Here is a 27899-nt window from a genome sequence, read left to right as displayed (position 1 = left end):
TGAAGTGCATCTGTTTCAATGCGAGAAGTATAACAGGTAAGGCAGATGAACTTAGAGCTTGGATTAGTACTTGGAACTATGATGTTGTTGCTATTACAGAGACTTGGTTGAGGGAAGGACAGGATTGGCAGCTAAATGTTCCAGGATTTAGAAGCTTCAGGCGGGATAGAGGGGGATGTAAAAGGGGTGGGGGAGTTGCATTACTGGTTAAGGAGAATATCACAGCTGTATTGCGGGAGGACACCTTGGAGGGGTCATGCAGCGAAGCAATATGGGTGGAGCTCAGGAATAGGAAGAGTGCAGTCACGATGTTGGGGTTTATTACAGGCCTCCCAACAGCCAGCGGGAGGTAGAAGAGCAGATATGCAGACAGATTTTGGAAAGATGTAAAGGTAACAGGGTTGTAGTGGTGGGTGATTTTAACTTCCCCTATATTGACTGGGACTCACTTCGTGCTAGGGGCTTGGATGGGGCAGAATTTGTAAGGAGCATCCAGGAGGGCTTCTTGAAACAATATGTAGATAGTCCAACTAGGGATGGGGCTGTACTGGAGCTGGTACTGGGGAATGAGCCCGGCCAGGTGGTCGAAGTTTCAGTAGGGGAGCATTTCGGGAACAGTGACCATAATTCCATAAGTTTTAAGGTACTTGTGGATAAGGATAAGAGTAGTCCTCGGGTGAAGGCGCTAAACTGGGGGAAGGCTAATTATAACAATATTAGGCAGGAACTGAAGAATTTAGATTGGGGGCGGCTGTTTGAGGGTAAATCCACATCTGACGTGTGAGAGTCTTTCAAATGTCAGTTGATTAGAATCCCGGACCGGCATGTTCCTGTGAGGAAGATAGAAAAGTTTGGCAAGTTTCGCGAACCTTGGATAACGCGGGATATTGTGAGCCTAGTCAGAAAGAAAAAGGAAGCATTCATAAGGGCTGGAAGGCTAGGAACAGACGAAGCCCTTGAGGAATATAAAGAAAGTAGGAAGGAACTTAAGCAAGGAGTCAGGAGAGCTAAAAGGGGTCATGAAAAGTCATTGGCAAACAGGATTAAGGAAAATTCCAAGGCTTTCTATACATATATAAAGAGCAAGAGGGTAACCAGGGAAAGGGTTGGCCCACTCAAGGACAGAGATGGGAATCTATGCGCGGAGCCAGAGGAAATGGGCAAGGTACTAAATGAGTACTTCGCATCAGTATTCACCCAAGAGAAGGACTTGGTGGATAATGAGCCTAAGGAAGGGAGTGTAGATAGTCTCGGTCATGTCGTTAAAAAAATGAGGTGGTGTTGGGCGTCTTGCAAAGCATTAAGGTAGATAAGTCCCCAGGGCCTGATGGGATCGACCCCAGAATACTGAGGGAGGAAAGGGAAGAAATTGCTGGGGCCTTGACAGAAATCTTAGCATCCTCATTGGCTACAGGTGAGGTCCCAGAGGACTGGAGAATAGCCAGTGTTGTTCCTTTGTTTAAGAATGGTAGCAAGAATAATCCAGGAAATTATAGGCCGGTGAGCCTTACGTCAGTGGTAGGGAAATTATGAGAGAGGATTCCTTGGGCCAGGATTTACTCCCATTTGGAAACAAACTAACTTATTCGCGAGAGGCAGCATGGTTTTGTGAAGGGGAGGTCGTGTCTCACTAATTTGATTGAGTTTTTTGAGGAGGTGACGAAGATGATTGATGAAGGAAGGGCAGTGGATGTTATCTATATGGACTTCAGTCAAGCCTTTGACATGGTCCGTCATGGCAGACTGGTACAAAAGGTGAAGTCACACGGGATCAGAGGTGAGCTGACAAGATGGATACAGAACTGGCTCGGTCATAGAAGACAGAGGGTAGCAGTGGATGGGTGTTTTTCTGAATGGAGGGTTGTGACTAGTGGTGTTCCGCAGGGATCAGTGCTGGGACCTTTGCTGTTTGTAGCATATATCAATGATTGGGAGGAAAATGTAGCTGGACTGATTAGTAAGTTTGCGGATGACACAGAGGTTGGTGGAGTTGCAGATAGTGATGAGGATTGTCAGAGGATACAACAGGATATAGATCGGATACAGGATACAGACTTGGGCAGAGAAATGGCAGATGGAGTTTAATCCAGACAAATGTGAGGTAATGCATTTTGGAAGATCTAATGCAGGTGGGAAGTATACAATAAATGGCAGAACCCTTAGGAGTATTGACAGACAGAGAGATCTGGGCGTACAGGTCCACAGGTCACTGAAAGTGGCAACGCATTTGGAGAAGGTAGTCAAGAATGCATATGGCATGCTTGCCTTCATCGGTCGGGGCATGGAGTATAAAAATTGGCAAGTCATGCTGCAGCTGTACAGAACTTTCGTTAGGCCACACTTGGAATATTGTGTCCAATTCTGGTCACCACACTACCAGAAGGATGTGAAGGCTTTGGAGAGGGTACAGAGGAGGTTTACCAGGATGTTGTCTGGTCTGGAGGGCATTAGCTATGAGGAGAGATTGGATAAACTTGGATTGTTTTCACTGGAACGACGGAGGTGGAAGGGCGATATGATAGAGGTTTACAAAGTTATGAGTGGCATGGACAGAGTGGATAGTCAGAAGCTTTTTCCCAGGGTGGAAGAGTCAGTTACTGGGGGACATAGGTTTAAGGTGTGAGGGGCAAAGTTTAGAGGGGATGTGCGAGGCAAGTTCTTTACACAGTGGGTGGTGAGTGCCTGGAACCTGCTGCCGGGGGAGGTGGTGGAAGCAGGTACAATAGCAACGTTTAAGAGGCATCTTGACAAATACATGAATAGGATGGGAATAGAGGGATACAGTCCCCGGAAGTGCAGAAGGTTTTAGTTTAGACAGGCATCAAGATCGGCGCAAGCTTGGAGGGCCGAATGGCCTGTTCCTATGCAGTACTGTACTGTTTTTTGTTCTGATATGGAATCTAATTGCTTGGTGCATGCATCTCACACACCCCACCCCCCCTCCGCCCACCAACATGGTGTTATGATCCCCACTGAGACCACCAACAAACGAAAAGAATCAAATCCAGTGAGATGGGTCCCACAGTTTCACTGGGCAGTCCACCCAGCATGTTTGGCAACGAATAGAGTCATAGAGTCATAGAATTTTACATCACAGGAACAGGCCCTTCGGCCCAACGTGCCGACCATCAAGCACCCATCCAATCTAATCCCATTTTCCCACACTTGTATGCAAAGGAGGACCAAGGGATTGATTAAGAAGGGGAAAATAGAGTAGGAGAGCAAGCTTGCGGGGTACATAAAAACTGACTGGAAAAGTTTGTGTAGGTATATGAAGAGAAAAAGGTTGGTGAAGACAAACGTAGGTCCCTTACAGTCAGAAACAGAGGAATTTATTATGGGGAACAAAGAAATGGATGACCAACTAAATGCATACTGTGGTTCTGTCTTCATAAAGGAGGACACAAATATCACACCAGAAATGTTGGGGAACACAGGGTTTAGTGAGAGAGAGGAACTGAAGGAAATCAGTATCAGTAGAGAAATGGTGTTGGGGAAATTGATAGAATTGAAGGCTGATAAATCCCCAGGGCCTGATGGTATGCATCCAAGAGGACTTAAGGAAGTGGCCCTAGAAATAGTGGATGCATTGGTGGTCATCTTCCAAGATTCTATAGACTCTGGAACAGTTCCTACAGATTGGAGGGTAGCTAATGTAACCCTATTTAAAAAGGGAGGTAGAGAGAAAGCAGGGAATTATAGACCAGTCAGCCTGACGTCTGTAGTGGGGAAAATTCTAGAGTCCATTATCAGAGCACTTAGAGAACAGTGGTAGAATCGGACAGAGTCAGTATGGGCTTACGAAAGGGAAATCATGCTTGACAAATCTACTAGAATTCTTCAAGGATGTAACTAGTAGAGTTGATGAGGGGGAGCCAGTGGATGTGGTTTATTTGGACTTTCAGAAGGCTTTCGACAAAGTCCCACATAAGAGATGTAAAATTGGGGGTAGTGTATTGCGATGGATAGAAAATTGGTTGGCAGACAGGAAACAAAGAGTAGGGATAAATGGGTCTTTTTCCGAATGGCAGGCAGTGTCTAGTGGGGTACCACAGGAATCAATGCTAGGACCCCAGCTATTCACAATATATATTAATGATTTAGATGAGGGAACTAAATGTAATATCTCCAAATTTGCAGATGACACAAAACTGGGTGGGAGGGTGAGTTGTGAGGAGGATGCAGAGAGGCTTCAGGGTGCTTCGGACAAGTTGAGTGAGTGAGCTAATGCAAGGCAGATGTAGTATAATGTGGATAAATGTGAGGTTATCCACTTTGGTAGCAAAAACCGGAAGGCAGATTATCTGAACGGCTATAAACAGAGAGAGGGGAATACGCAGTGAGACCTGGGTATTCTCGTACACCAATCGCTGAAGGTAAGCATGCAGGCGCAACAGGCAGTAAAAAAGGCAAATGGTATGTTGACCTTCATAACAAGAGGATTTGAATACAGGAGCAAGGATGTCTTGCTGCAATTATACAGGGCCTTGGTGAGGCCAAATCTGGAATATTGTGTGCAGTTTTGGTCTCCTTATCTGAGGAAGGGTGTTCTTGCTATAGAGAGAGTGCTGCAAAGGTTGACCAGACTGATATAAAAACAAGAAATGCTGGAATCACTCAGCAGCTCTGGCAGCATCTGTGGAAAGAGAAGCAGAGTTAACGTTTCGGGTCAGTGACCCTTCTTCGGAATTGACAAATATTAGAAAAGTCACAGGTTATAAGCAAGTGAGGTGGGGGTGGGGCAAGAGATAACAAAGGAGGTCTAGATTGGACCAGGCCACATAGCTGACCAAAAGGTCACGGAGCAAAGGCAAACAATATGTTAATGGTGTGTTGAAAGACAAAGCATTAGTACAGATTAGGTGTGAATACACTGAATATTGAACAGCAGCAAGTGCAAACCTGAAAAAAAAACAGTGGGTAAGCAAACTGAACAAACAAAGATGAAATGAAATAAATGCAAAAAAAAAAGATTGTAAAAAATGTAAAAAAGAATGTTAAAAAAAGGAAGAAAAAATAACTAAAAATGAAAGTAAAATGGGGGGCTGTCATGCTCTGAAATTATTGAACTCAATGTTCAGTCCAGCAGGCTGTAGTGTGCCTAATCGGTAAATGAGATGCTGTTCCTCGAGCTTGCGTTGATGTTCACTGGAACACTGCAGCAATCCCAGGACAGAGATGTGAGCATGAGAGCAGGGGGGAGTGTTGAAATGGCAAGCAACCAGAAGCTCAGGGTCCTGCTTGCGGACTGAGCGGAGATGTTCTGCAAAGCGGTCACCCAGTCTGCGCTTACTCTCCCCAATGTAGAGGAGACCACACTGTGAGCAGCGAATACAGTATACTACATTGAAAGAAGTACAAGTAGATCGCTGCTTCACCTGAAAGGAGTGTTTGGGGCCTGGGATAGTGAGGAGAGAGGAGGTAAATGGGCAGGTATTACACCTCCTGCGATTGCAGGGGAAGGTGCCCTGGGACGGGGACGAGGTGGTGGGGGTAATGGAGGAGTGGACCAGGGTGTCGCGGAGGGAACAATCCCTTCGGAATGCTGACAGGGGAAGGGAGGGGAAGATGCGACTGGTAGTGACCAGACTGATTCCTGGGATGGCGGGACTGACGTATGAGGAGAGATTGAGTTGGTTAGGATTATATTTGCGAGAGTTCAGAAAAGTGAGGGGGGATCTCATAGAAATCTATAAAATTCTAACAGGACTTGACATGGTAGATGCAGGCAGGATGTTCCCGATGGTGGGGGAGTCCAGAACCAGGGGTCATAGTCTCAGGATATGGGGTAAACAGTTCAAGACTGAGATGAGGAGACATTTCTTCACCCAGAGAGTGGTGAGCCTGTGGAATTCTCTACCACAGAAAGCAGTTGAGGCCAAAACATTGCATGTTTTTAAGAAGGAGTTAGATATAGCTCTTGGGTCTAAAGGGATCAAAGGGTATGGGGCAAAAGCGGGAACAGTTTACTGAGTTGGATGATCAGCCATGATCATAATGAATGGCAGAGCAGGCTCGAAGGGCCGAATGGCCTACTCCTGCTCCTATTTTCTATGTTTCTGTGGCATTTCAAATGCTCATCTAAATACTTCTTAAAATGTTCTGAGGGTTCCTGCCTCTACCACCCCTTCAGGTCGTGTGTTCCAGATTCCAACCACCCTCTGGGTGAAAACATTTTTCCTCAAATCCCCTCTAAACCTCCTGACTCTTACCTTAAATTTATGCCCCCTGATTATTGACCCCTCCACTAAGGGATAAAGTTTCTTCCTATCTATCCTATCAATGCCCCTCATAATTTTGTATACCTCAATCAGGTCCCCCCTCAGCCTTCTCTGCTCCAAGAAAAACAACCCCAGCCTATCTAGTCTCTCTTCATAACTGAAATGCTATAGCCCAGGCAACATCCTCGTGAATCTCCTCTGCACCCTATCCAGTGCAATCACATCCTTCCTATAATGTGGTGAGCAGAACTGTACACAGTTCTCCAGCTATGGCCGAACTAGTGTTTTATACAGCTCTAACATACCTTCCCAGCTTTCATATTCTATGCCTTGGCTAATAAAGGCAAGTATCCCGTATGCCTTCCTAATCACCTTATCTACCTGTGCTGCTGCCTGCAGCGATCTATGGACAAGCACCCCAAGGTCCCTCTGACCCTCTGTACTCCCTCGGGTCCTACCTCCATTGTACATTCCCTTGCCTTGTTAGTTGTCCCAAAGTGCATCACCTCACACTTCTTAGGATTAAATTCCATCTGCCACTGCTCCGCCCATCTTACCAGCCCATCTATATTGTCCTTTCCTCCTCACTATTTACAACAGCACCAATTTTCGTGTTACCTGCGAACTTACTGATCATACCTCCTATATTCACGTCTAAATGATGAATGTACACTCCAAACAGTCAGGGTCCCAGCACCGATCCGTGCGGTACCCCACTGGTCACAGGCCTCCATTTGCAAAAACAACCCTCAACCATCACCCTCTGCCTCCTTCCACTAAGCCAATTTTGGATCCAATTTGCTAAATTGCCCTCGATCCCATGGGTTCTTACCTTCTTAACCAATCTCCCATGCAGGACCTTATCAAAAGCCTTACAGAAGTCCATCTAGACTACATCAACTGCTTTACCCTCATCTACACATCTAGTCACCTCCTCGAAAAATTCAGTCAATTTGTTAGACACGATCTCCCTCTGACAAAGCCATGCTGACTATCCCTGATTAATCCCTGCCTCTCCAAGTGGAGATTAATCCTGTCTCAGAATTTTTCCAATAATTTCCCTACCACTGATATTAGACTCACAGGCCTATAATTACCTGGTTTATCCCTGCTACCCTTGTTGAATAATGATACTGCATTCGCCGTCCTCCAGTCCTCTGGTACCTCTCCTGTGGCCAGAGGGGATTCGAAAATTTGTGTCAGAGCCCCTGCAATCTCCTCCCTTGCCTCACATAACAGCCTGGGATACATCTCATCTGGGCCTGGGGATTTATCCACCTTTAAGCCCGCTAATACTTCCTCCTTTTCAATGCTAATTTGTTCAAGTATATACAATTCCCCCACCCTGATCACTACACCTACATCGTCCCTCTCCATAGTGAACACAGATGAAAAGTAATCATTCAAATCCTTACCCATGTCCTCTGGCTCCATGCACAGATTACCTCTTTGATCTCTAATGAGCCCTATTCTTTCCCTGGTTATCCTCTTGCCCTTAATATACTTATAAAACGCCTTGGGATTTTTCTTTATTTTGTCTGCCAGTGTTTTTTCATGCCCCCTCTTCGCTCCCCTAATTACTTTTTTTAAGTACCCCCCTACACTCTCATTGGCCTGATGTCAAATTTCCTACAAGTAGCTGCTCCCAGTCCACTTTGGCCAAATCCTGTTTTATCATATTGAAATCTGCCTTCCCCCAATTCAGTACTTTTATTTCTGATCCCTCTTTGTCCTTTTCCATAACTACCTTCAATTTTACAGAGTTATGGTCACGATCCCCGAAATGCTCCCCCACTGACACTTCTAAAACTTGTCCGGCTTCATCCCCTAGGATTAAGTAAATTAGTTACACAGTTCTTCATAACTCTGAAGTTCCTCAGGTAGATTTTCAGCTCCTTTCTTCAAAGATTTAGCCACTGTTCTTCCGACAGCAGTTACCTCTGAATCAGAACTCCATGGGTGCGGTCTTCACCACAAGGCACACCTCTCCAGAACCTCCTCAGATCTGCTCACAACTGTCTTGTTAGAGTGGATTTACCAGTCTTCCCTTTATCAGAGTCCTTCAGTACCAACTTCTGCACTGTACGGCCGGGTCTGGTTAATCAGCTACTTTAAGTAACAGAAACAGCTCCTGGGTTCAGTCTTCACTTTCTTCTATTGCCAGCGCTCCACACCTGCCTGGTCTAGGGAGGATCATCTCCTTTTATCTGGCTGTAACCAGTGTCAGTTTCCCCAGAAACCTGAAGCTGTTTTTCCAGCTTTGTTTTCAGTTTCTGTTTCAGTTCTAGTCAGACAGGTTTTCAATTAAATTATGGTGACACTAAAGTTGCTGTGCATGCAGATATTGTTCTTGAAAAGGTTTGGAAATGGCTTTACTAAGGTGGCATGAATTTGAACCATATCAGTTGATGTGCAAAGAGAAGGGTTTGTAAATATTGGCACATTAGTGCTGAGAATAGGGAAGGTATTGTGGCCAGTATGGTACATAGGAACCCATGATCCAGAGTCCTTTACCAGGGTATACATCCCAGATCAGTGCAAGAACCTGAATGTTTTAGACATAGTCTCAAAGCATAAAAGGCTATTTGGCCCATTGTGCCTTTGGTAGTCCTTTGAGAAAGATATCTATTTAGCCCAGTCCCCTGCAAATATTTCCATTTCAAGTACATATTCCTTTTTAAAAAGTTCAGTGGTGGTTCACAGCAGCATAACATTTACTCACAGTTTCCAATACACAACTGGACCAAAGCAATGATCTGGACTTTTAAAGGAGAAAATAAATGGATATATTGGCCTCTATATTACCCACCACATCTGCCCTCACCCACTCCACCATGATAAGTGGAAGAGGGTTAGGGGTTAAAACAGTCAAATATGTGAAACACAACCTTAACCTGCCAATGCATACATTGAAAATTATGCTCCTATAATGCAAATAGGAACCTATTTTGGAATTACTGGCTGATACATAGGGGCTGCATGATGTGGTGTCTTCTTTGAGTCCTTTAGGTTCTGCATACTAGTTCTTGCCTCCTAAATGGTGAGCACCCAATTAGTGGTGTTTAAAATGCCAGACTTCATTGTGCCACTGTTGAAATTAGGTTGACTCCAGAGTTGGCAGTGATGGTGGGGGGAGGGTAGGTCTCCATTGGCCAAGTGATCACACATTGTGCTCTGTCACACTTCCATTCAGAGTTTTGTCAGGAGCCAATGCCATGTCCTGTAAGCAGACCTGCAACTATGGATTAACACCACCACTAATAAAAGCCTATTTCGACATGTGTAAATACATTAACTCTGCTCCAGGATTTGGTAGTACCAGGAGTGCCTGACAGAGTTTTAGGAACTATATTGCCTTTAAAGGGCACATGGTGTCATCAGCTGTATCCTTATAGCCATTAAACTTCGTGTGCAACATGACCTGTATTCATCCACAAAAAAAGGCACACAAGTCGCCTCCAAAAATATTTGCATGTGAATTCTTTATCTCCATTGTGTTACACTTCTCCTGGATTATCCTGAACCCCTAAACTGTCACATTCCACTCCAGAAAAAATACCCTACAACACCTTCTCAAGTTCCCTTAAACTCCAAATTCCCCCTCCTCTGGCCTGCCACCTGCAATCACATTGATATTAAGTCAATTTCCTCCACAGCTTCCTCACATCGACATTTGATTCTTTCTTAGATTCCTGATATTCATCCCAATGCTCCTCTGTACAATAATCACCTTCAGCGTCTCTAATCCTGTAACCTGAAACACACTTGGCAAATAACCAGCCTGGCTGTACACCAAACCTCGTTGGAGAACATAACAGTGTAATGTTTAATGTCTTGCCCTCTCTGAAGTCAAGACAACTCATTACTGCAAGTCATCAAGCAGTAACATCTTTAAACTCTTGGCCACCAAAAACCATATCCTTATATCTCTCTCCCCGTTGTCCTCCATCCTCCTCTGAGATGATCTAGTACTGCTATTGGAAAGTGATGTTCATAATGAATGTATTTCGAGAAATCGCTGACAAGCAGCACCACAATTTCCCAAGCTGTCCCTGTCAGGACTGCTCCCTGTTGACAGTACCGGATTACAGATTAAAACTTAAAATGTTGGATCCTTTGGATTTTCTTACATCCAAAAATCAAGGCTATTCACTTAGCTGCTGTTTCTCTCTCTGGCTGACCCTCAACCTCACTGCCCACCTCAACTCCTTGCCATCCCTCCTGCCTCTCATCCAACTAAAGCTTCATCCATTGCAATCTTTTACAGCATTTTTCCATGTTCCTTTCAGCACACTCATCTCAACCATAAAGCCTCTCACTCAATCTTGTCCTGTCCCAGCCCCTGGCCATCTAACTTCATCTCCTCAGCCCCTCTTTTTGACATCTGACATTATTGCCTGGAAATCCAAAGAGCTGGATTTTACCAGTCCTCTGGAGTTGGGCCGAGAGGCAGGAAGGCTAGCAAAATGGCAAGGGGAGACATTGGGTGGGGTGCTCGTCATCTTCTTGCTAGCATGCCATTTTGCTAGCAGTAGGAAAGATGGCCTGCCAGGAGCCCAATTGAGCCACATATGTGGCTAACTAAGGGCCTTGTGAGAAAGAAGGTAAGTTTTTAGGGCCTTGCCGGGGACAATCAGTCAGGCCCTGGCGAGGCAAGTGGAATCTGTTCGGGGGGGGCGGGGGCAATTTTGTGCTTTGAGGGCAGTTGGGGCTTTGGGGGCAACCCTCCGTGGGGCACAGGCCAAGCTATTTACATACATCAAAAAAGCAGTGGTCTGAGCAGTGGCCCTTGGGGAACACCAGTGTCTACCATCCTCCAGTCTGAAAAAACAACTATTTACCATGACACGCTGTTTTCTGTCCTTAAGCCAATTTTGTATCCAATTTTATTAACCAGCTATTTGTCTTACTTTGTCAAAGGCGTTCTTAAAATCTAAGATAGACAATATCCATTGCAATCTCTTCATCAACCTTCTCAGTTTCACCACCAAAAAATTTAATATTAGTCAAGCATAATCTGCCTTTCACAAGTCCAAGATGGCTATCTTTAATTAGCTCAAACCTCTCCAAGTGCATGTTGATTATTTCCCTGATTTTTTCTGAAACCTTACCCAACACTGTTGTTAAACTAACTGGCTTGTAGTTACTAGGACTGTCTTTACACCCTTTCTTGAATAAGGGGGTCACATTTGCCACTCTCCAATCCTCTGGCACCTCCCACGTATTTAGGGAAGACTGGAAGATTATGGCAAGCCCTTCCACTATATCTACCCCCATTTTCTTTAGCAACCTTGATGTAAGCCATCCGGTCCAGGTGACTTATCCACTCTAAGCCTTGCCAGCCTTTCCAGTACCTCCTGCCAAGCAAGTTTCACCACATCTATTACCTCTACCATCTCCATTTCTACAGATATTTTGACTGCATCCTGTTCCTTAGTAAACATGAACACAAAGTACTTATCAAATCTTCTAGCCTTGCGTCTATAAGCGTATATCACCCTCTTTGGCCCTAATAGACCCCACCCTGCCGCTTACCACCCACTTACTATTTACATGCTGGTAGAAAACCTTTGGGTTCCCTTTTATGTTGACTGCCATTCTATTCTCATTTTCCCTTTCACTTCCCCTCTCAGTTATTGTATTTGACCTTGTTCTCACCTGAAGAAGTATTCTCTATCTCCCTCGGCATTCACCAAGCCCTGGCTTTTCTTACCCTACCTTTCACCCTTGTTGGCATGTATCCAGCCTGTACCAGAAGCATCTCCTCCTTAAAGGTCACCCATTGTTCCGTTACAGCTTTTCTTGTCAGTCTTTGGTTCCATTTACCCTGGCTCGATCCCCTTTCATCCTATTGAAGTTAACCCTCTTCCAATTTAGGCATTCTACTTTAGATTGCTCCTTGCTAATCTCCATTACTAATCTAAGTCTTATGATATGATGATCACTCTTACCCAAGTATTCCCCCCTGGACACTTGTTCCATTTGACCTACCTCATTGCCCAGCACCAGATCCATCAATGCCTCATTTCTCGTTGCACTGAGAACATACTGGTCAAGGAAGTTCTCCCGAATACAATCCAGAAATTCCTCCCCCTTCTTACCCGCTAATACTATCCCAAAATTGATATTGAGTGCATTTAACACCATCACTATAATTTTTGAACATCTCCATCATTTCCCTGCAGATTTGCTCCTGTATCTTTCTCTCACTATTTGGAGGCCTATAGAATACCCCCAGAAACATAATCTCTTTTTGCTTCTCAACTCTAACCAAATGCCCCTCAAGGACAACTGCTGTTTCCAAAACAACAATGGCTTCCCTAATCAGTACCCCACCTCCCATTTTTCCTTCCCATCTTTTCTGAACACTTTGTATCCTTGAATATTAACCGCCCAGTCTTCAAGACTTTTCAGCCACGTTTCCATGATTTCCACTACATCATATTCCCATACTGCTATTTGTGCTTGTAGCTCACCAACTATTCTCACCTCACTTTGTGTGTTTACATGCATGCATTGTAAACCTGTCTTTGTATTCCTTGTAGTCCGCTGCTATCTAAACTGGTACTACTCCCTTCTCTATTTTTATTTATTTTATTTAGAGATACAGCACTGAAACAAGCCCTTCGGCCCACCGAGTCTGTGCCGACCATCAACCACCCATTTATACTAATCCTACATTAACCCCATATTCCTACCAAATCCCCACCTTTCCTCAATTCCCCTACCACCTACCTATACTAGGGCCAATTTACCTATCAACCTGCATGTTTTTGGCTGTGGGAGGAAACCGGAGCACCCGGCGAAAACCCACACAGTCACAGGGAGAACTTGCAAACTCCGCACAGGCAGTACCCAGAATTGAACCCGGATCGCTGGAGCTGTGAGGCTGCGGTACTAACCACTGCGCTGCCCCAGTATTATCTAAGACTCTCCCTTTGTGTACCTTATTTGCCTTTTCTACTTCTATATGCTGGTACCCGTCCCCCTGCCAATTTAGCTCAAACCTTCCCCAACCACGTGAGTGAACTTCCCTGGGAGCACATTGGCCCCAGTCCTAATGGGGTGCAACCCATACCATTTGAATAAGTCCCTCCTTCCCCAGAACTGGTCCAAATGACCCAAGAATTTGAAGCCCTCCTTCCTGCACCACGTTTCAAGTCACGAATCAATCCTCCCTATCTTCCTATTTCTATTGTCGCCAGCACACGGCACTGGGAGTAATCCAGAGACTACTGTATTGACAGGCAGAGAGATCTGGGCGTACAGGTCCACAGGTCACTGAAAGTGGCAACGCAAGTGGATAAGGTAGTCAAGAAGGCATACGGCATGCTTGCCTTCATCGGTTGGGGCATAGAGTATAAAAATTGGCAAGTCATGCTGCAGCCGTACAGAACCTTAGTTAGGCCACACTTGGAATATTGCATGCAATTCTGGTCGCCACACTACCAGAAGGATGTGAAGGCTTTGGAGAGGGTACAGAAGAGGTTTACCAGGATGTTGCCTGGTCTGGAGGGTATTAGCTATGAGGAGAGGTTGGAAAAACTCAGATTGTTTTCACTGGAACGACGGAGGTGGAAGGGCGACATGATAGAGGTTTACAAAGTTATGAGTGGCATGGACAGAGTGGATAGTCAGAAGCTTTTTCCCCAGGGTGGAAGTGTCAGTTACTAGGGGACATAGGTTTAAGGTGCAAGGGGCAAGGTTTAGAGGGGATGTGCGAGGCAAGTTTTTTTTACACAGAGGGTGGTGAGTGCCTGGAACTTGCTGCCGGGAGAGGTGGTGGAAGCAGGTACGATAGCAACGTTTAAGAGGCATCTTGACAAATACATGAATAGGATGGGATTAGAGGGATATGGACCCCGGAAGTGCAGAAGGTTTTAGTTTAGACAGGCATCATGATCGGCGCAGGCTTGGAGGGCCGAATGGCCTGTTCCTGTGCTGTAATGTTCTTTGTTCGTCTCTAGCCACGAGGAGATGTCCTTAATCCTGGCACCAAGCAGGCAACACGACTACGGAACTCCCTGTTGCAGCTGCAGAGAACATTATCTATACCCCTGACTTTGCTGCCCCCTTTCACTACCACATTCCTTTTTGCTACCCCCACTTGAATGGCCTCCTGCACCAAGGTGCCACGGTCAGTTTGCTGATACATCCTACACTCCTTGTTCTCATCCACATAGGTAGTAAGCACCTTATACCTGTTGGTCAAAGTCAAGGGTTGATGGCTCCTCCATCACCACAAGCTGGATCCCCAGACTGGCCTGGCTCGCAGTCATACCTTCCTGTTCCCAATCATTGACCAACTCTAAAGTTCTACTTAACCTAAGGGGTGTGACTGCTTCCTGGAACAAAGTGACAAAGTGTCCAGGTAACCCTCCTCCACCCTAATGCCTGCAATATCTGCAACTCAGACTCCAGCTCAGCAACTCTCAGCTAAAGTTTCTCAGGCTGCAGTCACTTATTGTAGTTATTGTTGTCTGGAATTGCAGTGCATTCCACAGATTCCCACATGTTGCAGTCATGGTACACCACTGTAAGAATGGGACTTTTAATAAATGGTACTTTTCAGAATAGTATAGAATTAGTAGGCATAGTATGAGGCCACCCACAAAAAAAGCTGCTCTCTCTTGGTCTCTCAACAGAGAATCAGTTCTTAGCAGCCAGGGACATTACTGGTATAAACACAGATAAGGGCCAAGGAATATGACATTCCCAAAAGGGCCATATAGAAGCCACTAGACATTATAGACATTCCTAAGCTGATCGGAGAGTCTTCTGATGCCTTGTGTACTCTCTTATCTATACAAGTGTCGAGTAAAGGCCAACAAATGATCCCCAGCATGAGGTAGACTGAAAGGTAACCTTGAACTAAAGTGATTAACAAGGGGGAGGTGACCACTCCTGACACCTTGGGTACCTGCCCTGTATTCATTGGTTAGAAAGGTTCAAACGAGTGACAAAGTGAACTGCCAGACACCAGAAATAAGATACATCAACTGATGCTTGGGGTGGGGGGTGCAGAGTAGAGGGCAGACCTCATCAGGCAGAAGATCTGGAAAGCAACTCCTGACACCTCGGTCATCTCAAGAAGACAAAGAACAAAGAGAAGGCTGCAAACAGAACAGACAAGAGACTGCCACTTCCAGCTTTATCCATCCATTTGCTCTCTGAAATCAGTAAACCGTTCTCACCAGTCACAGCCATACACTTTCCTGTCTATTTAAACAGGAAATTACATTTAAGTTGTTGCTTCTTAATAAATTACTTTAAAATCACATCATGAGCTCAACCCCCTTCTTTAGGCATCTGACTCCTGAAGATAAATCTTATAGCCCTGCATGTCTATCTAAACTTATTTATTTCATTAGTTAATTTAGTTAGCTAAAGTAACAGCAAGTTACAGTTTCCTAGCTTGCAGACAAAAGTACACTCACCAGACAGTTGAGATGAAACAAAAAGAATAAGCAACACATCCTCCCCACTCGACAATGAATTCCTACTTACACCAAAATAAAAGCAAAATACTGCAGATGTTGTAAATCTGAAATAAAAATAAGAAAGCTGGACATGCTCAGCAGGTCTGGCAGCATCTGTGGAGAGAGAAGCAGAGTTAACTTTTCAGATCAGTTACCCTTCATCAGATCTGTTCTGATGAAAGGTCGTGACCGGAAACATTAACTCTGCTAGACCTGCTCAGCATTTCTTGTTTTTATCCCAATTACACCAAATTCCAAACTTAGTACTCAGTCCACAAAGCACTCTGTGTGGTAGCAAACACTGTCTATTTTTATGGAGTGCTTACGACTCACACCCAAATTACAACTGCTAAGTCAGCTTCCTGCGACAGTAATTAACACTCATTCAGGCAACTACTTTCAGCTGATTGGCAGTTAACTGCCACTACTAGGCAGTTTCAGTTAACTGGGTATCTTAACAAGCTAGCAGTTTTAAAGTTCCAAGTCAGAGTCTGACTGTTAATCTAAACTGTAGCTTGAGAAATACTTACCAGAGAGATCCCACTTGTCCCAAATTCATAATTTAGCACTCGGTCCACAAAGCACTCTGTTCCCTGATCACTCTGTGCTCCCCAATCAATGAATGAATAAAACCCACCCTCATGCACCTCACCACACAGTGAAATGCTAAAAGGCGATATGATTGTGCTGGGCAATACAGTTGAGCCAAATTCCCTCCCCACACAGTGGGCTAGATTTTGGGCTGGGGGTGGGGCTCCAAGCACCAGGCTGAAAAGGCAGGGGGAACCTCACCTCTGCCTTTTCATCATCACACCCATCTGTCCAACCCCACCCCAGAGAGATCCTGGAGTCCTTTTGAGTCAAAGTTTCAGGAGGCGGGATCCCGTCCCTATAAAGACTTTAAAGGGATGGGGATCCTGCCTCCAAGAGCTGCTGGCCAATCAGAGGGCTGGCAGCTTAGCAGTATCGGCAGCACCACCAGTAGTGGTGGCCACTGCTGGTACTGCAGAGACCTTGGAACCAGGCCCAGCGCTGGAACCCCGGAACAGAGGTAGGTAAGGCTGGGTCATCGGGACCAGTCTGGAAGGTGAGGCGGTGATTGTTCAGTTCAGGGGGAGGTGAGTCCCGGGGGATAAAGTTGTTCCCAGTGGGTGTCCTTCGTGGGTCACAAATTGCCTGCGAAGGAGGGACCCACCGAAGCCCACTGGGAGGGTGCCTCATTTTACAAGGGGTCATCCCCGTGCAACGGAGGCCTCCCGCTGCTGGTAAGATCCCAGTGGCGGTAGGAAGAGGCCCTTAATTGGTCCTTACTAGGCCACTGAAGGGCCTCAAATGGCCTCTGGGCAGTAAGGCTGTTGTCAGCCTATCCCACCCCCAGGAAGATCGCTGGGAAACAAGGAGGCGATGGGCCCGCTGCCCCGCTGCAATTCTCCATGCCCCCCTGCCTCCGACCCCACCTCACAGGGCCTCTAAAATTCTGGCCAGTGTCTGCCCATTTTCCAATGAAAGTTACAGTGGTCAGCTGAGTGAATTCTCATTCTTTTTGTATTCCTCTCTAGCTCAAGTGCACTGAGGCTAATTGTGGCCTGGATAAAATCAACAAACAGCACAGCTTGGAAATTGAACATTAACCTTTCTAAGCACTCACTAACTAAGCCACTAGGGAACTCACATATCTTAATTTTCATGTGAACATAATAAGTTCTAGAACCACAGAACAATAGAAACGTTACGGCACAGAAGGAGGCCATTCAGTTCATCATGTCTGTGCCTTTTAAATGATTTGAGGGTTTCTGCCTCCACCACCAAGCCGGGCAGTCAATTCCAGCTACCCACCACCTTCTGGGTGAAAAAGTTTTTCCTCATGTCCCTGCTAATCATTCTACCAATCACCTTAAATCTGTGCCCCTGGTAATTGACCTCTCCGCGAGGGGAAACAGGTGTTTCCTGTCTATCAAAGCCCCTCATAATTTTATACACCTCAATTAAGTCGCGCCTCAGCCTCCTCTGATCTAAGGAAAACAACCCTAGTTGATCCAATCTTGCCTCAAAGCTGCAACTTTCAAGCCCTGGCAACATTCTTGTAAATCTCCTCTGTACTCTCACCAGAGCAATTATGTCCTTCCTGTAATGTGGTGACCAGAACTGTACACAATACTCCAGCTGTGACCTAACCAGCATTCCTACAGTTCCAGCATTACATCCCTGCTTTTGTGTTCTATACCTCGGCCAATAAAGAAAAGCATTCCATATGCCTTCTTCACCACTCTATTTACCTGACCTGCCACCTTCAGGGACCTGTGGACATGCGCTCCATGTCTCTCACTTAGAGTCGTAGAGTCGTACAGCATAGAAACAGGCCCTTCGGCCCACCGCGTCCATGCCGACCATAATGCCTATCTATACTAATCCCACCTGCCTGCATTAGTTCCATATCCCTCAATGCCTTGCTCATTTAAGTACCTGTCCAGATGCCTTTTAAATGTTGCTACTGTTCCTGCCTCCACCACCTCCTCAGGCAGCTCATTCCAGATACCCACTATTCTTTGTGTGAAAAATTTACCCCTTTGATCCCCTTCAAACCTCCTCCCTCTCACCTTAAATCTATGTTCTCTAGTTTTACTCACCCCTATCATGGGAAACAGACTCTGGCTATCTACCCTATCTATGCCTCTCATAATTTTATATACCTCTATCATGTCCCCTCTCAGCCTCCTTTGCTCCAGGGAAAACAGACCCAGCCTTTCCAATCTCTCTTTATAACAAGCCCTCCAAACCAGGCAACATCCTTGTGAATCTTTTCTGCACCCTCTCTAGCTTAATCACATCTTTCCTGTAGTGCGGCGACCAGAACTGCACATAGTACTCCGAATGCGGCCTAACCAATGTTCTGTACAGCTGTAACATGACATCCCAACTCTTGTACTCAATGCCTTGGCCGATGAAGGCAAGCATGCCATATGCCTTCTTCATCACCCTGTCTACCTGTGTTGCCACTTTCAGGGAACTATGTACTTGCACCCAAGGTCTCTCTGTTCACATCACTCCCCAGGGCCCTGCCATTCACTGTATATGTCCTGCCCTGGTTTAACTTCCCAAAATGCATCACTTCGCACTTGTCTGCATTAAATTCCATTTGCCAATCCCTTGCCCACTTTCCCAGTTTATCTATATCCTGTTATAACCTTAGACAACCTTCTTCACTGTCCACTATACCACCAATTTTGGTGTCATCTGCAAACTTACTAATCATGCCCCTTACATTCACATCCAAGTCATTAATATATATGACAAACAAACTCTACCCCTCTCAATATCCTCCCATTTATTGTGTATTCCCCTGCTTTGTTTGCCCTCCCCAAATGTATTACCTCGCACTTCTCCGGATTGAATTCCATTTATCACTTTTCCACCCACTCAACCAAACCATTGATATCATTCTGGAGTCTGCAGCTATCCTCTTCACTAACAACTACACGGCCAATTTTTGCGTCATCTGCAAATCTCCCAATCATGCCTCCTAAATATAAGTCCAAATCAGTAATATATACCAACAAAACAGCTATGGACCCAACACTGAGCCCTGTGGAACGCCACTGGAAACTGCTTTCCACTCACAAAAATATCCATTGACCACTGCCCTTTGTTTCCTGTCACTGAGCCAATTTTGGATCCCACTTGCCACATTCCTTCTAAGTAAAACAATCTTACTACTAAAATATCAAATATAAATTATGATCTGCAAATGCCTACAAAATCTGTATATCTCGGTCCTGTCCAAGTGCAAAACACCTCAGGAATGTTTACCTTCCAAGGTTGCTTTCATCCCTTCCCCCACCCCACATTGTGTCTCCTGAAATTTGCCAATTATATTGGAAAAGTTTTAAACCTAGAAATTACTGTTGTTGTTATTAGTTCAGTACATTCTTAGTCACTCTGCCCACATTCTAATGGATGTGTTAATCCAATTAAAATACATAGGTTAACAATTGAAATCAAAGCTCACTTCGCGGGCTAATTTTGTGGTTCATGTCAGTACAGAAATAAATTTAATTAATATTCCTGCACGCTACCTACATATTGATTCATATTATGCTGTACAAATCATTATTTCTTTTGTCTTTTTAGATTGTATAAAATAGGTGATGAATGGTGATTAATAGCTGATAAAAAAACAAGTTCTAAACAGAACTTACCTTCCAACTTGAACAAAGTGAGGTGATCTCGGCAGTGAACAGATCCAAGAGCATTTCCAGCACAGTTTGTCCAAAGGCCTTGGAAGACCCAGGTAGCAGTGATCACTGAAGTTGCTCTGCTTGTTATTTTCCATTCTTTAGACATTGTAGCAGCAAACACAGAACCAAGACCAACTACACCAAAGATGAAGCCTAGAATCTGTAATCGGGCATTAGCCATGTTACATGTGTACTGAATTCCTGTATTGCGAAGTGCCTGTTTAAAAAGAAATCTTGACGTACGTTGTTCTCTCTCACACAGGATGGTTGGCTATTAAACAAATTAAAAGATTACAAGAGCAACTGTGTTGGACTCAGCTAATTTGTATGTACTGCAGGTATTTGTTATACTTGGCTAGTGATATGTTCTGAATAAATCACCACGTTTTTGGTTTTAAATTAATTGGAAAGGATATTTCTTAAGATAAGAGAAAAGGGAAGAAAATATCCAACTACATTTTCATTGGATTATTTCAGGAGCGTTTTGTGTTCATCTTTGATGCTTTTTTTGATTCTTGTTTGGATTAACAATTTGATAGTTCCATTGTAAGATGCAGTAAACTTCACAATATTGAAACAAAGGTCAATGTCTAACCATGTATCAGAAAAGCAAAATACTGTGAATTCTGGAAATCTGAAATAAAAAAAGAAAGTGGTGGAAATGCTCAGCAGGTCAGGAAGCATGTGTGGAGAGAGAAACAAAGTTAACGTTTCAGGTCTATGACCTGAAGCTATGACTAGTTCTGATGAAAGGTCAGACCTGAAATGTTAACTCTGTTTCTCTCTCTCCACAGATGCTGCCTGACCTTGCTTAATGTTGGAGAAATCCAGATTATGCCAAATTGTTGAACAAATTCTCCGGACTCAGACTTTGAGAATAAACGCTTTATTGCATGATATCATGGGGTGCACACCTTCCCTAAAGGCGGTCCAGTGCTACTCCACCGGACAAAGGAAATCCACAACGGATATACAGTTACTCAGCCCATCCCGGCTGGACATAATCCAATCAGAACGGTTATTGATTACATACATTACACATATTACCAATTAGATTACTCATTAGGCATCATGTGGCTACGTGATCAGCTCATGCAAGCCCCTGATCACCAATTGATGAGCTCAGGCCCTATCAATTATCCTTGAGTCTTCCAACTGTCACTTTTAATTGGGCCTGCATTCCTGAGGGTTTTGCGCAGTCTGCAGTTACACTGATAAGAGGGGCCCCCTGTTGGTATCTGTGCCATGCTGTACCAAGCTCCAACTGTGAGCTAACTAATCTGTCCCACAATGCCTCGGTCAAATACTCCATTTTCTACCAATATGTAGCTATACTTTCAACTCATATATGAAAGAATATATGTATACGTATTCACTAGGATTATATTAATCTACTTACTCAAATAACAGTTATAGAAGCAAAAGCTCAGTAAACGTCTCCCACAATCCCTCCTTTTATCATACCATGATAACAAAACATCATCGTATGCAGAGGGGAGAGTTAGGAGTTAAAATGTTGTTAAAGCATAATCTCTCTCCCCCTCCTCACTGCACCAGCCGCAAGGCCAAGTTGCCTCGGCAGCCCCGAAGCCATGAAGTCATTTCTGAAATGCTGTCCCTCCCTCCAGCACTGAAGCGAGCTTGTTAGCAATACATGATTGATTAATTTCATCTTAAATGTCCCCATAAAATTCTGTTCTTAAAATTCTAAAATTCCATTCCCACAGTCCCCCCTTGACTCTTCAAAACCTTTTAAGAATCCTTCCCTTGATCCCACCTAGGTGCCTTTAATGGTCTCTATTTGTCTAGAAACAGCCTTCAACACCCGGAGGGGTCGCACTCAATATGTTGCCTGCTTGTGCCACAAGAGGGGCCTGCGGGAACCCTGTAAAGGCATAAGTTTTGCAAGGGCTTCAGTTACTCGTTTACAATATAAAAGGTGGTACACTTATACGATTACAATTTCGATTGTACAAACATCTTAGAGTACATTGATCATTAATTCATTTTAAGTATACATGAAAAGGTTATACAATTACCCTTTTATGGCATAACTAATTGTCCCTCCTTTGACAGAGCAAGTTCGAACACTAATTGCTTTTTCGGGTAGCTGTCCAACCTGTGTTCATACATCCTCTTACATCGTCTAATTAATTTCTTAAGTTGCCAAATTAAGTATGTCACATCTAACACCATGATACCCAAAACCACTATCAGGACATGGGGGATAATTCTAAACTAGGGGTGTATCTCCACGTCTGACCCCCAGTTCCATAAGTTCTCCTGCCAGGTAGAATCATTTATCTCGTCAATCTCATCCTGTAGCATCTTCGACTGATGTTCCAAATTGTAGTTCACTACAGCAATGACTTCTAGCTGCTGTCTCTCCTTACCCAAGCGTGTGGGCAATGGCTGAATAGTCAAATCCTCCTTAATACTTTCTGTCACAGTTATTGTTTCTGTCTTTTGCTTATGTATCTGGACCAACTCCATCTTCCCTACTCGGGTTGATATTTGTGGGTTGAACCAAAATGCACTGTTGCTCACCGGCCAAGTCCGTTTACGTCCATACTGGTACTCCTTCGCTGTGGTGGTTAAGCGATATCTCCCCTTTCCCATATAGGCCACATGGGTTAGCCCTGACAATGCTTTCCTAGTCTCCCTGGTGCAATTTACAGTGGCATTAAATCCACATTTTGATTCTGCCATTTTATATTTAGGATGAGGACATATAATCACCTGGTTTTCCAGACTACACTCAGACAATGGACAATGTTGTTCCAGTTACCTCTTTTCCAATTTCCATAACATAGGGTAAAATATCATTGTATTTTATGTAATCTTTTCCCCTTATCACCCCTATATTTTCTACTTTGTTCTATAAAGCTGATCCTGGCCTCGAAATTTAGTGCCACCATGGCATTGCCAGCCTGCTGCATTACAATCTTACTTAATACACTATACATATTTCTTGCCTGTTCCGTACAATATCCCGGCATTTGCATCCCTGAGATATTGACCAGGACAGGCACAATCTCATGATTAACATTATCATACAACGCTGCCCCTGGGCTCGATGTACCCACACACATCCTTTCAACTTTCCTTATCATCTGTTGCCCAATGGGAGGGGCACAAACAATTCCAAAGACACAGCTCTCAGTTACCCCTTCCCCTTTCTGTCTGGTCACGCAGTTAGCACGGTCATCTGTGGAACACCGTACACACTTCCCATCCAACATGTTGTGCAATGCCCCATAGTTCATATAGTCATGACCAGTCACTTGTGGCTGTTGGGTCGTAACCTTACTTGTTAGTAATTAAAATGTGGGGGTAATCGTGGTGATTGGAGCTTGTTGTCAGCTTAATAAATTTTGAGTGCTGGTTTGCTTGCTGGCTCCTTCCCTTGTACACCCCCCAATGATTTTGACACAAAAGGTCCCTGGAGGGCCTTTGCTGTCAAAATCTGACACACCTGGTAGATTAAATTGTCCACTAAAATAAAAGCAAAATACTGCAGATGCTGAAAATTGTCTCATTGATAAAGATGCTGTGATATTTGATGTCTGCAATTAAGGTCTTAAATTCTCAAAGCTGCTGGATCTCTTGCTGTGGCATCAATTCTCACATGGCCTGTCGTCACCTGCTTAAAAACAACCCACAAAGAATCTATTGTGGCTCTGCCCCTGAGCCCAATGGGTTAAATTGTCCAATTCTATCTGTCAATTTAGAAATTTAAAATTTAACAATGTCCAATATGTATAAATTTTACTTTCAGCAATGCAAAATTGTGTGGTGGGTTAAATGGAAAAACAGTAGCTGCAGCGGGGTTTTTTTTCAAGGGGTGGAGCAAAATCGTCTCAGCTGCGTCACGTTACAAAACCTTTTTCTTCTCTGATCAAAAAAAACCACACTCCATTTTAATCTATTTTTTTCAATCCTTTTGGTATCCTTAGGGTTGCTCTCCTTTGAAGTTGAAAATGCCACAAATGCTTCCGTTGCTTTCCAAATAACAAATCACATCTGCACACTTACATTGGTATCCCACTGTCATGCCACATATTCTGAACTCTCAGGTGATCTTATCAAAAGATCAAATATCATTGGTGAGGAAAAGGTGGGGGGGGCGCTGGTGGTGTCTATCTGAGATCTTTGCTTACCTCCCCCTGCAGGGTCCTGATGTCTCAGTTTATGGCCAGACTTTCAACTGTAGCTCTCTTAAAAACTCATATCTCCAAGAGAAAACTATCAATTGCTAGTCTTATCTACACTTTCCTGACTTTCACTGGAAAATTCGAGGTTTCTTGGAAATTAGCTGTTTATTTCACTATTTGTTTATCCCCAGAATTCCTTTATTAGCGCTTGCATCAGCCAGATCTGATTGCCAATTCCCATTAATTATAATTCTATTTCATTTTGAGCCCTGGAAAACCTTTACAATTAATATTCATAATTCCTTAAAACAGAAATCAAACATTTCCATTTGATTCCAGACATTAGTGTATATTGTTTATGGTTTTTTTTTCCTTAGATGACATTTTAATTCCCTAAATAACTTGCCAAATTAAACTGGATTTTCGACATCTCAGATTATTCCAAATACAAATAACAGTAAATTTCTCTTTGAGTGCTTTAAATAACCACCCAGATCAATTAAATTTTGTTTATTGATTCCAATTTCTTATGCCCAGACTTGGTTATACTTTTTGTACGTTAAAGACAGAAATGCTTGCAACTATCTCTCCTTCTCAAGCACTTTGTCTCATTGATAAAGATAGTTGCAGCAGGGTTAATTTCTTGCTTGTCTCCAAGGGGGCGGAGCAAAGCATTCTCCGCTGCGTTGTTTTACGTAACCCTTTTGTTTTCATGGAAAAGGACTAAACTCCATTTTAAATGGGTTTTTTATCCTTAAATAAGAGGTTTCTAATCCAAGGATTATTTTTTTTTTTATAACAAAGATGATTCCAAATTCCAATTCACTGCAATAATATTTAAAAATCAAAACTGCCAATGTTATATGAGTGAGCCCTCTGTACGGAACTGAAGACTCCTCCAAAACTTGACATAATAAACTTGAAAGTTCATTGTGGCAACAAATGAAATTTCCAGTTCTTCAACTTAAACAGATCAATTAACCTTAACAGTATTATTCAATTCAGACTTATTAACTTATACTACTTATTAGCTACACACAGAACAGAATAGCACGTGATTATTTTAAAAGATAGGTAAATTACGTCATTTTCTTGTTCTTTCTTTGGGCGCCTTTTCAAATGACAGTAATAAAACCAAAAACTAAAGAAAAAAGTTATTTAACATTCTTATAACAAAAGACTTAACACCAGCTTTTTAAACAGACAGAATCTTTCCTATATCTCCTTTGTTTATCCATCTCTCCCTTAAACCAATATTTAATCTTTTAACATTTGCTGCTTAAAACAGTCAGTAAAACATGTCTTTAATTTAAACTCAAAAAACTAGAACAGATTTTAAACTGGAACTCCAATTAAAGCAGGAGTGGTACACTTCAAATTGGATTTCTGCCAAACATCTTCAGACCTTCAAGGCTGAAGCTTATCTCTTAGAAAATTGTTCATTGCCTTTTCACAGTTGCAAAACCAATTAAAAATAAAACTTTAACTTAAAATATAATTCCATTTTTATATCCCATTCCTGGGTGCACAATCTTAAATTGAAATGAACACACTCAAACAATCACTTTTCACACTCATTCAATTCCAAACAACTTAATAGTCTCATGCTTTCAACATTAAAGCCAGACAACAAAGAGTTAACGACAGTCAGTTCTACAGAACACAAGTTGTACAGAACACAAGTTGTACATCCCAGACACTCAATTTATTCGCGGAAGCTTCCAACATTCTCACAGTCGAATCAAAGACACAGTAACTTGTTTTTACTCTAAAACATACCTATCTTTAAAACACATATTTACCGTGGCGCTTCTGCATCTCCTTCGAGGGAGCAAACAGATGTGGGTCGCCTTTCTCCAGAGGACACGAATTACTTGTCCCCAGGGGAGACCCTTCCCTCTCGGAAGCCGTTGAGTCCAGATTTCCTTCTACTTTCTCAAAAACCTTCTTCACTTACGAGTTTTTTTCTATGAATCAAGTAGCATTAAAACAACAAGACACAAGAAAACGAATAGACACAGTAACACAAAGGACGAACCACACACAAGGAGACGAACAGGCGCAGTTAATGTTAAATTCTCAAGGTCAGCTAACCGGCTCACCCCTGTCTCTCAGGCCAACGCTCTTTCGTTCTCCCTCCGTCCCACAGCCTCTCTCTCTAGGGCCAGATCCCGGCTCATGTACTCAGGAGCAACGATCACGTGCCTGTCGGGTCAATTTGGTAGTTTAGTTACAGCCCCAGTCGTTTACCGTCCCAGACGGTTGTCCTAAATCCTTTTGTCCCACAGCCTCTTTACTCCACCCGGTGGAGGAACAGCTTGTGCAAACTCAAATTAGGATCACCAAATTCCCGGAATTTGGTACTACTACTACATCAAATTCGCCAAATTTTACTGATCAGATTTCAGCCAATTCTTCCTTGACCTCTAGTCCCCCTCTCCCAGTTAACCCTGGCCTTCACGTGGGGCCCAGTCGCCCTCTTAATTCAGGCTCAGGCTGGGTGATTGAGACATTAGAGTCGCAGAAAAGTTGACTTACCCCTGATCCTGTCGATTAGTTCTTCACTAGGTTCTTTTGGATCCCGTGAACTCAGGGATCCTGCCGACTACGCCAAACTGTTGGAGAAATCCAGATTATGCCAAATTGTTGAACAAATTCTCCGGACTCAGACTTTGAGAATAAACACTTTATTGCATGATATCATGGGGTGCACACCTTCCCTAAAGGCGGTCCAGTGCTACTCCACCGGACAAAGGAAATCCACAACGGATATACAGTTACTCAGCCCATCCCGGCTGGACATAATCCAATCAGAACGGTTATTGATTACATACATTACACATATTACCAATTAGATTACTCATTAGGCATCATGTGGCTACGTGATCAGCTCATGCAAGCCCCTGATCACCAATTGATGAGCTCAGGCCCTATCAATTATCCTTGAGTCTTCCAACTGTCACTTTTAATTGGGCCTGCATTCCTGAGGGTTTCGCGCAGTCTGCAGTTACACTGATAAGAGGGGCCCCCTGTTGGTATCTGTGCCATGCTGTACCAAGCTCCAACTGTGAGCTAACTAATCTGTCCCACGGTGCCTCGGTCAAATACTCCATTTTCTACCAATATGTAGCTATACTTTCAACTCATATATGAAAGAATATATGTATACATATTCACTAGGATTATATTAATCTACTTACTCAAATAACAGTTATAGAAGCAAAAGCTCAGCAAATTTCTCCCACATTTAACATGTCTTTTTTTCATTTGCGTACTCATTGCTGAACTTATTTTTGGATACAAAAGCTGCAAAAGTCAGCTCCACAGTGCCTGTAGCTTCGGTGCTCTGGGTGCCAGTTTAGGTGGAAAATGCTGTCCACGTTGTTCTCACTCACTTCCAGAGCGGCTCATGCCAAACTCCATCTGCTAGGGGTAGGAACGGAGGCGGATGGGACCTGAAAATACCGGTGCCAGCTGATATGTCAATTTTGCAACGCCATTCCCTTTGTAAGCCAGGGAGTGGGGGAGGGCAGGACAGTGACCCCACCCAATCCCTGATTAAAGGCAATTAAGGTATTTGAAGTGTTTTTTAAGAGCTTGTTAATGGGAGTGAGTGGGCAACCAGCTGAACAAAAGGAAGACAGCAGCCGGCAATGGGGGCATGACTTCAGAAATTTGGGCCATGAAGAGCGACACCTTCCACAGGAAGGATGGAGCCCCGGGCATCTGGGGGGAAGAGAAGAGGAACGAGGGGCAAGAAGGACATGGAAGCCATACACTCAGCATTGGATCTACTGCCGAAAATGGAGC

At 43.8% G+C, this 27899-nt stretch overlaps 1 protein-coding gene and 1 long non-coding RNA gene across 3 annotated transcripts in view; both read right to left on the bottom strand.

The window, feature by feature from the left end:
• The window catches only part of LOC137371558 (claudin-10-like), a 128211-nt gene extending 107799 nt beyond the window's left edge, over positions 1–20412 (bottom strand). Inside the window, exon 1 of one of the 2 annotated variants that reach the window (XM_068034393.1) lies at positions 19897–20412. In XM_068034393.1, coding sequence (XP_067890494.1) covers positions 19897–20116 — 220 coding nt within the window. In that variant the 5' untranslated portion in view covers positions 20117–20412. The remainder of the gene's footprint in view (positions 1–19896) is intronic. The other variant, XM_068034395.1, reaches the window with a different exon arrangement.
• A 393-nt stretch (positions 20413–20805) lies between these two features.
• LOC137371046 (uncharacterized) lies at positions 20806–26031 on the bottom strand. The gene is made up of 2 exons (XR_010975176.1): positions 25892–26031; positions 20806–21820 (listed from the first exon to the last, which is right to left on the bottom strand). It is a non-coding gene; the product is annotated as an uncharacterized lncRNA (long non-coding RNA).
• Positions 26032–27899: the final 1868 nt, after the last annotated feature.

The sequence above is a fragment of the Heterodontus francisci genome, chromosome 6, assembly GCF_036365525.1.
Source record: "Heterodontus francisci isolate sHetFra1 chromosome 6, sHetFra1.hap1, whole genome shotgun sequence".
NCBI lineage: Eukaryota > Metazoa > Chordata > Chondrichthyes > Heterodontiformes > Heterodontidae > Heterodontus > Heterodontus francisci.
The sequence above is the reverse complement of the archived record's forward strand: the minus strand, read 5'-3'. Positions and strand labels throughout refer to the sequence as shown.